The following is a 12,365-nucleotide window of genomic DNA, read 5'->3' on the forward strand; positions in this document are numbered from 1 at the left end:
GGAACCCAACGAGGTCGCCCTCCTTCCTGCGCTCACTGGGTTCAGGCCTCGTCCAGTCGCAGGACGTCGCCAGCAGGGGGAGCTGCTGTCCTTCCCCCACTGCGGAGGGCTGCTCTGCTCCCGTACCTTTGCTTTGAATTGCATTATCCATCCATCCATCATCAAACTGCTTATCCTGCACACAGGGTCGTGGGGGGCTGGAGTCCATCCCAGCCAACTTCGGGCAGGAGACAGGGTTCACCTTGGATTGGTCGCCAGCCAATCGCACACACAACCAGTCACACTCACACCTACGGGCAATTTAGAGTCCCCAATCAACCTGATCCCCAGAGCATGTCTTTGGTCTGTGGGAGGAAGCCGGAGAACCCGGAGAGAACCCACGCAGACTCCACACAGAAAGGCCACTGAGCGGAGTCGAACCCAGGACCTCCTTGCTGTGAGGCGACAGTGCTAACCACCACGCCACCCAATGAATTGCACTATAATATATAAAAACGTTATTTTGAAATGATCACTTCACTTTACTTTTCCCCTTAATAGTTTTATTACATTTTGTATATATTTGAAGTAAATTTACTATTTACAAATATTAGACAGGAGACACAATTTTCACAATTCTGAAAAAGCGAAAAGCAGCACAGGGATACATTCAGTAGCTCGCGTACAGGTTTTTACATAACATATGTGTCCTTCCAACTATTTTTTACACACACACACACAAAGATGGAATCACAGGAGATGAGGCACCACGAGCAGATCACAGTGAGCATGCAGAGGCAACGTACACGTCTCACACCTCCTGGCTGCTATGAGGGGCTCTGTGGTCTTCTCTGTCCTTGTCCCCCCCCCAGAGGAGTGTCACAGGCTGGAAGTGTCCAATCCTCAGGAAGCTCAACATTATCCCCTTGAGTGCAGCTTCTGCTTTTATTTTCACTGGACCAGTCGACGTTCATGTCCGACAGACGTCTCCCATCCTTCTTTTGGGTTTCATTTCATAAAGCAGAACATTTATTTACCAGACGAAGTGACTGACTTCAATCTCCTCAGTTGTTGTTTCAAGGCTGAAAGCTGCACCACCAGCGTAACCTTTCCACGACCTCCCATCAGCTGCCGGGTCAAAGTTCAAAGGCGGGGAAGCAGGAGGCTTCGGGGTGTGAAAGCTCTGACAGGTAGTAGATGGCTCCTGCCATCCCTGAAAGGAGAAACGCGTCCATTACCGTCCCTCTTTCAACTGGAGCTCTCTCATGGAGGCAATTATATTTAATATATATATATATATATATATATATAATCCATTATTTATTTATATATATATATATTTTCTATATATATATAATATATATATATATAAATAAATAATGGATTATATATAATATAAAGAATATATATAAATAATATAATATATATATAAATAAATAATAATATATATAATCCATTATTTATATATATATATATATATATATTATTTATTTATATATATATATATTATATATATAAATAATGGATTATATATATATATATATATATATATATATATTATCCATTATTTATATATATATATATATATATATAATTGATATATATATATATATATAATTATCCATTATTATTCTTATATATTATTATATTATCCATTATATATATATATATATATATATAATTATCCATTATTATTCAGTCAAACATGCAGGGTTCTGTTCTATGATGTGTGAAAATTAGTACTAAGGGAAGGTAAATTATTGTAGCACAATACCTCTAAGCAGGCTACATTACCTCCGGCTACTTAAGACAAGATTTGTTTGAATCCATAAAAATACTTATTTCCTAATTATTAAATTTGAGATAATTCTATTTTTCATTTTTCTGATTTGGGCTTTACTCCTGATTGCCTAGGTAGACTAGTAGTATTCTGTACCTGCATAAGTGGACCATCGGAGGTTTGAAATATATATATATATATATATATATAAGTAATTGGTGGAACAACGGCAAGCAGCACGCACTGTGTGTGGTCGGCTACTGACATCCTCTCTTCAAGGGGAAGAAGAATGTCCCGTTTGAATGGGAGAGATGGAGAAGTTGGGTGCTGATGAGCAGTCGGTACCTTCAAACAGAGAGTAGGGTCTGTCCGGGATGCGGCAGCCGTGCGTCCCGTAGGCCAAGCACCACTCGGCGAACTGCAGGGAGGTTTATACACGTTACAGTTATTACTCAATGTCATCCACCAACAACGCGCTCCGTCAGCCGAGCAGCTTCCCTGTTGGGATGTTGGGACGCTGCTCGTAGCAATCGACGGTCCATGAGGCCCGGTGGTTGGTAATGCCTGATAATGCAGTGCTGTTACACAATATAATAACATTGGAGCTTTCATTTGTGTGAAGGCTGCTGGGTCCCTACAGACAGCGAGGAAATATAACGTTGTAGAACCACTGTTGGGCCATTACCATGTAGCTCAACCAAACCGCCGCTGACTCAGTGACTTCCCTGCAGGACGTCCTGCCGGAGCGGGCGGCTGTCCAGGTGCAGGGCACCTACCTTGCAGGCGCGGTACAGGTACTTCTTGTCCTGGGTGAGCTTGTACAGCGACAGGAAGGCGTAGCCGTTGCCGGCGGTGCCGTGGCAGATGCCGTAGCCTTTTCTCAGCAGGCCCCGCTGCCAGATGACCTCCGCGCAGTCTGCCGCCTCCTTCAGGTACTTCTCCTCTTTGAACACCTGGAGGCACATGGAGCCAAACCATTGGTCACACTCTGGGAGGAGGAGTGGATCATAACACACACTGCCTGCAGAAATAGCAAAAGTTCAATCCCCACGGTGTCTGTCACAATATCACCCTCTGCAGCGCACAAGGCCGAGAACTTACTGCACCGGTTCCACTGCTGCATTCACACTAAATACAGCTCGACCATTAACAAGATTAAATGCGTGTTTGATTAAAAAAAGACAAATGCAGAAGCAAGCCATAAATATTAATTATGCCATATATATACATATATACGTATATATATATATATATATATATATATATACACATATACATATATATATGTATATGTGTATATGTATATGTGTATATATATATATGTATATGTGTATATATATATATATATATATATATATATATATACTATACTAATAATAAGATGTAACCAGCATATATATGCTGGTTACATCTTATTATTAGTACAACTTGTTCTCATCAATGTATTTACTAGGTCTGTCAACATAAACACGTTAATCTATGCGATTAATGTGGCCGAGAATAATGCAACAAGATATTTTAATGTAGTTAACGTTTAGTTGACCCCGGAAACGAAACGCCTGTTACAGCAAGATGGAGAGAGCTTTTTGCACAAGTAAAACAAACAGCCGCGACATACAGTGTCAAAAAGAAGGAGTGTGAGTAGCAAACGGACCACTTAGAGTACCGCTATGCTAAGCTAACTGCTATGCTAAGATAGCTGCTAGGCTACTTCCATCAACAATTAAACAACAGTGTCTAAAATACACAGGTTCTAAAGTGATTACTCATTACTTGAAAGATTTAGTCTTTAGGAGAAAAATAAAAACAACAGCATTAATTAATCGCCATTAATAGAGATCAATGAATTTCAACATGTGCGCTTAATAAGTTGTTTTAATGTATTGACAGCCCTAATATTTACTCATGTGAAGGTGATAGCAAAGAGGCGAACGGACCCTTCGGCAATAGAAGGTGCGGCGTGATTCCTGGAGGCAGCCACACTCACCCTGTACGCCATGATGAGCATGTGCACGATGCCGGGCGCTCCGTGGCACCAGTGGACCAGGCGGTCGCTCTCGTTGCTCAGCGAGGACGGGAAGTTCCCCGAGCGAAACCTCTTGTGCCGGACGTAGTCGATGCTGGGACGGACCAGCTCCGACAGGACGGCCGCGGGGACCTGCGCTCCCGGCTGGAAGGACAGATGCTAATCAGAGTCCATGCCACCCGTTCACATCCATTCACACAGGGATGACAGGAGCTAGCCCAGGCGCTAGTCCCTGGAGCTAACGTAAACCCCTTGCCTGCATGAGCGTGCAGAAGATGCCGGCCAGGCCGTGGGCGGCGCCGATGTACTGCTTCTTGTGCCATTCGTACAGCAGGGGGCAGCGGTCCGTCTTCTTCTGCTCCACTGACAGGTTCTTCCCCGATTCCACAATGGCCGTCGCCACCTGGGGAGAGACGGGGAGGGAAAGGTCTCTCAGTGCAGACGACTTTCATCTACGGGGTCCCAGTTAAAGCGGTCGCCGCTGCCCAGAATGCAGTTTACAGTCCACAAAGACTGGGATTTAAAAACAGGAGGAGCTTTGGCATCAACTCCAAACCCTTCAACGGGACAGTGACAGATGTTTAGGAAAACTGGTCGGTTGAAGGACGAGCTGCCAGCTAACTTTGCCAAAACAAACTAGATGCTAAATGCAGAAGAATGAAATATGTCGACTCACAGTTAAACTGTTAAAAGAACATCTCCAAACAGCCACTGTTTGGTAAAGCAGAGCGCTGCTGTGTGTGTGTGTGTGTGTGTGTGTGTGTGTGTGTTGATGCTGCAGGGAAACTGGAGCTCTAAAGCTTCACATTCATGTCCCTTCATCATCATAAGTCATGTGAGCTGCTGCCTACTCATCCCGTCTGTCACACTGCGCGTGTGTGCGTGTGTGTGTGTGTGTGTGTGTGTGCGTCAGGCAAAAGGGGACAGATGGCCCTGCTATTTTCAGCAGCAAATGTGTGTGTGTGTGTGTGTGCGCTTAAATAAATAATATATAGAGTGTTGAGAGATTATTATCCAGTGTGTGTGTGTGTGTCCACTATACTCTGGTCCTCGTCCACCACGAGCAGAAACTCAAACATTGTCTTGGCGTGTCCCAACATTACAGCCCAGCCAATAGACAGTGATCACCTCCCTCGATCTGACTAATCAGACTGTAAATAAACTGACAAGCATGAAAAGAACACTTACGTCTCAAAGGAGACACGTCTGCTTGTGAAGTCTCTGAAGAGGATGTAAACTAGAGGTATCGCACATATTTTGGCCAATAAGTGACAAAGAAATTCCAGTAGAGAAACTGGGGAATGCTTTTGTTGACTAGAACAAAACATCCAAAGGTGGAAACAAGTCAAATGTGGGAACAAATCGGTCCGTCTCTGAACTGGAGCCTGTAGAACGGAGAGGAAACCCTGTGGTTCACTAGTTGTGACAGCTCAAGTTCCCCATCTGATCCTCCTCTGCTCAAGCTTTATTTTCTAAATAAAACATGTAATAAGAGTGTGTGTGTGTGTGTATATATAGAGTTAGAGAGAGAGCGAGAGATGCAAGCCTCAAACAATGAGCCTCCATCTGCTGAGTTTACAGAATATTCTCATCAATGAAATACATGGTTTATTACGCTGTTTTAATAACATCCAGCAGCCCTCCGTACTGACACAACGCAATGAGACTTTGTTTCATAACCACGTCCGACCCCTACTGCTGAGGATGCTTCAATGGACAACGTAAGTCTGATCGGCCACAGACACGCTTAGCAGATCCCCGTAGTGCTGAGCAGACACAACGCACCGTAACAGAGATCCGGGGCAACACGCTTGTGCTTTACGATAAGGACGGTTGAATAGTTGCAGTTGACGGAAGGAACGCGTTTAACTCAGGTGCCGACCTTGGTGATGACGTCCTGCTCCACCGCGTCGGCCCCCATCTGTTGGTTGACGTAGAGCAGAGCGTAGAGGTAGCCGGCGCGGCCGTACAGCAGCTCATCGGGCATGTCGGAGTCCGGACTCAGCACGGCCCGCTGCAGCTGGAGCAGCCTGACGTGCGCGCACACAAACACACACACACACACACACACACACACACACAAAGAGATAATGACGCAGAGACACACGTTTCCAATGATCTGCAGCGCAGTGTTTTATGAACTCGGCCACAGGGGATTTATGAATTAAGTTTGGAGATATTCAATGTTGCACCTATTGTCATGATGATTGGCTTATTTTCATTGCGTTGTAATTAATTTGAAGTTTGAAAATAATACACAAGTACCAGGAGTCACCAGGGGTTGTAAAGATGAACCGGTCTTTACCTAAAACCAGGCAGGGAAAGGGCTCGGCTAACCAACATCCTTGGATTAAACCAAATCTGCCTGGGTCAAAAACAGATGAGGAGAACACTACTGCATTCAGCACGTTCTGAAGCCCCATTGATCCTCTCAGCGGGCTGACCGGTAACGTCTTGGACAAAGACTGTCGCCATGTTTTCTAAAAGAAACGTCCTGCTGTATCGAAGATGACTTTACCTTAAACTCAATAAATCATGAGAGAAGTAGAGTCATTCAATCAGGAGTCGCCCCCTGGTGGTCAGCTGAGACAATGCAAGCTTTAAGACACTTCTAAATGGGCAGAACGGTAAGTAGCTTCCTGGGTGCTCCTCAGACGTTACTAAGAAGGGGGCGTGGCCCACAGAGGAGGTCCCCGTGCTGAACGACCACCCACCTGGACAGGCAGTCCTGGCTGTCGGCGGTGTTGTTCAGTTTGTGGTGAACCACGGCGCCCACCGCCAGCGGCCCCGCGTCGCCGCAGAGGAACGTCACCTTGCGTCCGTTCAGGATCCTCATGGTCCGCTTCACGTAGTCCAGGGCCCTCTGCAGGTCGGCGGCCTCATGGGTCAGCCGGTGCAGCTGGAGGTACAGCAGGGCAATGCCTGTGGTGCGGACGGCGTGCCAGATATCAGAAAACCTGCCGCGTGGAACAGGTGCAGGCGGCATAGTGCTCACAACAGACCTGTCCAGCCGGTGTAGGTGGAGAAGTCATGTGGGTCGGCGGTCTTCAGGCCCTCCTCCATCTGCTGGAGGAGATCTTTGATCTTATTCTGCACCTTCTTCTGGAATGATGCACTCACCTGGAGAGGTAGCAAGCACAACGTCAAACGCCAGCGACTAGAACTCATCAACGGCGACAAGGACCCTCCACCGTTCCAACAATCGCCATGTGCACTCCTAGAAGCTACAGCCCCATATCAGGTCAACAAGCCTTTGCCGCTCTGTGTGGCCGTGTGTTTCATCATTAAATCGGAGTAGATTTGATTTGTGTATTAACAAGAACTAAGAAAAGGGATCATATCACTCCTGTATTAACTTCTCTGCACTGGCTCCCTGTTAAATCAAGAATAGATTTTAAGGTACTTCTCCTCACCTACAAGGAACTTGCTGGTGAGGCACCGTTGTATCTTAAAGAGCTTGTAACACCTTATTGCCCTACAATGCAGCTGCGCTCCACAGATGCTGGGTTACTTGTTGTTCCTATGGTTTTAAAAAGTAGGCTGGGGGCCAGAGCCTTCAGTCATCAAGCTCCTCTTTTGTGGAACCAGCTTCCACTTTTACTCCGGGGGGACAATTCGGTCAGCTCTTTGAAAGCTTTCCTCTTTGATATCGCTTATAGTAAGGGCTGTCTCAGGTTAGCCTGGACCAGCCCTTAGATAGTCCTCTCTCTCTTTCTATAAGAATTCAAATCTCTATTAAAGCACATCACATCACTAAAGGCAAATTTGTAACAAACAGTCCACAATGTTGGTTCTAATCTTAGCAGTACCTCTCCATTACTTAGCCTGCTAGCTGGGTAAGTCACCACGTTTTAATGTATTTGCGAGTTCATTGATTTTTTGTCTTCAGTGAACAAATATTCATGAACATGGCAGTGTATCTCCTGGGTTTACACCTTTATCATTTGGTTAGAGCTTATTTCTATCTGTATAAAACAAGTGAAACACAGCCACGGTTCTTTGGACTATTTGCCCTATTATGGCTAGAATATTGAATTTCATCAGCAAACAAATCCAACTAGGACCTTGTGAATCAGTGTCAGCCCTGGTGACGTTAACATGAACCATGGCACAATGCCAGCATCAAAAATCAGATATGATTTAGTCTATCCGATAGCATGTGCCTTTCCTCCGGCAACATGTGGAGCAGCTGGAGTCCCAAGCAAAGATGCCAGATGTCACCTGCACATACTCCACCTCTGGCCTCCACAGCTGGCCCCACACTGTCACTAATGGCTTCTCTAATGAGCAACAAAGACCGTTCGCTTTGAGAGCAGCAGCATAAAACACCAGTGATGTGTCCTGCTGTTGTCATGTTTTACAGACATCAGCCAGGTCATTGGGATTCATCTCAGGAAACCCACTATGTAAATTGGGTTATTCTCCACAAGGCTCAAGACTCTAATTACTCTTTGATTAACCATATTCATTCATCAGATTTAACCGGCTGGGTCAGACCACACTACAAAAGGGTTTGACTGTGAATAGAGTGAATTCATTCTCTCCATTCACATTCAGCCCACACAGGGAAGCGTGTAGAGGAGGATCTCGGGAGCCACAGAGACTTCTCACTACCTCTTCAATCAAACACCAATTGGGAGTTCAGCAGTGCACAAAATGAACGCAGAAGCCATTTGCTGGAGTCCATTTGTCTCCGGTGCACTGGCCTGATGAGATCACAGGGGCCGCTTAGAGAACAGGTACCTCCGCTCTGGACAATCTTTGCTGCTGCCAGTTCAAGGCAGGTTGCCCCAGAGTCGCCATCTTACCTGCCAGATAAGAGGTTTACTGTCTCCATCCAATTTGTATTTTTCTCTCCTTATACATTTTTATTGATTGTTCTGAAATGGAATGATCTCCCTTTTGGTCAGTGTGATCCTTTCCACCCAGCTCGGCCCGGGGTTCAGATTCAACCACATCTGGGCCAATCCACTCATCAAGAGACAAGTTCATTTAGATAATGGGACATTTACAGCAGAGACATTTCCGTGACAAAAAAAAGACGTGTCCACGGCCAATAAATGCCAGCCCACAGTCCTCCAGAGAGGAAATAGTTGCTGGACTTCTTTGGCTTTGGCCCACGTGCACCTGAAGGGACACGCCCCCTCTAGCGTCATCATAGCAACTATAGTTGTTTGAGCAGTTTTGTTTCTGGAGTAAGAATCCAAATATGTCTCATATTATACATATATATATATCATGCGGGACCTATATAATACATTACATGTGTAGAAATATAAATATCTTAGCAAAGAGAATAACGTTTCACTACAGTGAAATTCTGCGCGTCCACTGGACGTGGAGGCAGCGCGCGTGACCATGTTGTACTTGGTTTAAGTTAATTTGACGCGGAGGACCTTTTGTTAAACCCACACCAACCTCAACCAGCGACAGCAATGTGCGCGCCGTGAGCCGGTTGGGTCTGAAGAACTGTCCTCAATGTGTCCACATGGACGTTGTGGACACATTGAGGACGTTGGCTCGGTTTACGCGCTTATCACAAGTCGCAAGTCCCGCGATAACCGACGTTAACTACGACAGTGCAAGAACGTGCGGGCTAACTCGGGCTAACCCTAGTTTCTATTAGCACGTCAGTGAACGTGTTATTGACTAAACGCACCTTTCCTTCCGCATCGAATGGTTCCCGGTGGTCGTCCTCCTCGCCCGAGCCGGACGTGCGCGCGCCCGGGTCCCAGTCGGGGTAGGGGTTTGGAAAAGATCGCTCCTCCATCTCTGCCTCCGTGGCCGAGACCAGCTTCAAGCGCTTGGACACGTTGTCTCCCATCGCTACGGCGGCTCGGCAGGGACAAAATAGCACGCTGCGCGGGCCATATAAGACAGTCACACACATATAAACCACACAAAGTGACGTGATTTATAAATATCTCCGCTGGAAAGTGGCCGTGCCAGTGGGTCTTGATCGGTTTGAAGTTGTTCAGAGGATAAATGTTTTGTAAGTGAAACAATAAGTCAAGCCTCTCCGCTCCATGATAGCAGCTACTAATATTTCAGAGAGAATAGAATATCGTAATGGCCGTAATGTGACCTCGGATTTTATCAATCGTTTCTGTTTGTGAGGATATTCATTTGTGGATATTTCCCGTTAACCAGCATATAGGTTAAAGGATTTTGTTTGTAGTTAACAAACTAGACTATGAAGACCCAGTGGGCTTTTAGGTTACCCAGAAAAGCAGAATTTGTTTAATAAATTACTAACACATGTGAAAATGAATGTAAAAAATACAGCTAAAGCCATCGCCTTTTATTGTTTAACACTTCAGGGTAGAAAAATAAAGGAATGTCACCTTGAGTGTGTTTGTATGTATATATACATATACTTAACAACAGTAACAGTAATGTTGTTTCTGCCTACACTAGAACCAAACGCGCAGGTGTGAGGAGAATGAAATGCCTCCATGGACGTGCAGAACAGTTGTACAGGTGGGGCAGAACCGGGCTTACCCCAAGGCAACGTGGTCAGTCAGGCCGTCCGGTCATCGGTCCGTGCGGTTCCCCGGGGTCTGTCTCTCTCTCTCTCTCTCTCTGGCCTGGGGGGGAGGGGGGGTTTGCGGCAGCCTCCTTCTCCCAGCATCCGGGTGCGCGTGCAGCCTCTCCTGCTCACGCGGCGACAATGGAGGAGTCGGTCAGAGCGCGCAGGCTGCCATGTGTCGCCGCATCACCTGCCTCTCTCTCTGCGGCTCTGCAGCATGCTTCCCCCGCTGCTCCTCTCTGAGCGTGCCGAGTGCTACAGAGCCCCCTCACACCCCCCCCCCACCCCCCTCTCCCCCATCCCACCCTCCCATCTCGTCAGAGCTCAGCCCTAACCCACCAGTCGGTTCCCAGCAGATCCGGTCCAGGGCAGCTGATGGTGACAGATGGTGTTGGTGCGGGATGCTGGCGGCATTAGCAATACCCCCCTCTTCCCCCCCCTTGTCTTCTCTTTCTGTCACTTTCTCTGGATGGCATTTTCATTTTACAAAGGAACACGTTATAGGTCCATCGCAATAAAAATATTCAACAAAGGCTTTGCAATAATGCATTTGATCAAAGCCCAAAAGCCCTGACAGTATCTGCAGAGCGACATCTGACCCGGGACGCTTCCCTGAGGCTCTCCGTCGCTTATCTGGTCTCTGTGCAACGCCAACACAGGAGATAGAACTAGCGCTCGATGAAAGTCCTGAACAAGTGAGTTGTCTGCATTAAATTACACGCGCAACGCCTCCTGTTTGTCTGTGTGCGGCTGATATTCATTTAACACGTTGCCTTCGCGTTCTCAACAGTCACATTTAAAAGTCATCGATATGTTTTATGGCCGGTATTGAGGGATTTGTAATGTTGCATCGTGTTCCCATGAGTGTGAAACGGTAAGAAATGTAGCTCACTTTAGTGATCAATAATTACAGCCTTGTCCCATTTATTTGGGATGGGACCCTATTATTTGGCATGCTGGCTCATTGTAATGGCTTTAACACAAAATAGAAGGGGATATTTATTAGTTTGATCAATTACACACTGTATTTACATGTCAAAAAGGCAGCTGATTAAAAGGGCTTATTGGCCTTTTTGTTACTGAAAACACCCACGATGGCTCCGTTCCAATCAAGTGTCCAAGCGAGAGTCACAAATGACCAGCATGCACCAAACCCAGACAGCTCAATATTTCACTATTTAAACGTATGCTTCCCCTACTGGCAAAAAGCCTATTGTGTTTCTTTGTTAAAAGAAACCAATGTCAACGGTCTCTGGAAGGCGTAACGCAAACTCTCCGTGCGGTGGTGTTTCTGAGAGCCTGCTGGTATGTGATTCACTTCGTAGGAACTCGGCAGGCGGCGATGCACAGAAGGCTGAATTTACCCTCAGGATGTTTATGGGGACTGTGGAGAGCCCGTCTTTGAAACATCTGCTGGCTGGGCAATTAACGCGGTTCAGTTGTTGAATTTAAGCAGCATTTCCTATAAATCTCTATCTTTTCTCTCCTCTTTTTCCACTTGAAAGCCTTCTTCTCTCAATTCAAAATGTTTTCTTCATTCTTCAACCCTCTAAAAAGTCTTCTAGTCTCCTTCCCCCATCACCTGGTGACTCCACCTGACCCCTGTCCTCCTCCTCATTACATCGGCTGCCTCCCACTGGCCCACCTGATCCCATCTCCCCCTCTACAGTCATGACTTTGTTCCTTTCCTCACTCACCTCATCAATCTTAAGACATATTTGGAGACGTTATGAGTTTACGACTTGCGGTTTTCCAGTTCAGCTTCCAGTTCTTTTGTTAAGCCAACTATCTGAGATCATCACAAGCAGAAAATTAAGATTTTAGTAAAACAATTACACTCATTTAGAGTGAAATTCTTAAGACTCTTTGAGCCAATTATAACAACGTATGTCACAATGTCGTAGAGGGAAAGGAGATGCATTGTCATCTGTGTTCCTCTCCAATGACAATACCTTTGCCTCTTGTTTCCATAGGAACAGGCAGCTCTTACAAGGCGATGGTCAGAACTGCAGCCTCAGCGTTTCCTCTTGCTGAGCGTGTGGACTTGATAT

General features: G+C 46.1%; 1 protein-coding gene across 1 annotated transcript; it reads right to left on the bottom strand.

Moving 5' to 3' along the window:
- Window positions 1-525: 525 nt before the first annotated feature.
- Window positions 526-10,596, bottom strand: lancl2 (LanC lantibiotic synthetase component C-like 2 (bacterial)). Its single transcript, XM_040166764.2, has 10 exons — window positions 10,287-10,596; window positions 9,445-9,643; window positions 6,788-6,905; window positions 6,500-6,707; window positions 5,668-5,815; window positions 4,042-4,188; window positions 3,747-3,929; window positions 2,536-2,712; window positions 2,105-2,177; window positions 526-1,192 (listed from the first exon to the last, which is right to left on the bottom strand). The coding sequence occupies exons 2-10, from the start codon at window positions 9,607-9,609 to the stop codon at window positions 1,116-1,118; spliced, it is 1,296 nt and encodes a 431-aa protein (XP_040022698.2). The 5' UTR covers window positions 9,610-9,643; window positions 10,287-10,596; the 3' UTR covers window positions 526-1,115.
- Window positions 10,597-12,365: the final 1,769 nt, after the last annotated feature.

The sequence above is a fragment of the Gasterosteus aculeatus genome, chromosome 21, assembly GCF_964276395.1.
Source record: "Gasterosteus aculeatus chromosome 21, fGasAcu3.hap1.1, whole genome shotgun sequence".
NCBI lineage: Eukaryota > Metazoa > Chordata > Actinopteri > Perciformes > Gasterosteidae > Gasterosteus > Gasterosteus aculeatus.

Excerpts from the sequence above, each read along its gene's own strand:
- lancl2 (XM_040166764.2), bottom strand. The coding sequence starts at position 9,609 with ATGGGAGACAACGTGTCCAAGCGCTTGAAGCTGGTCTCGGCCACGGAG. Across the intron at positions 6,708-6,787 it reads CACCTACACCGGCTGGACAG|GCATTGCCCTGCTGTACCTC; the intron begins GTCTGTTGTGAG and ends TCCGCACCACAG. Across the intron at positions 2,178-2,535 it reads ACCTGTACCGCGCCTGCAAG|TTCGCCGAGTGGTGCTTGGC; the intron begins GTAGGTGCCCTG and ends ACCTCCCTGCAG.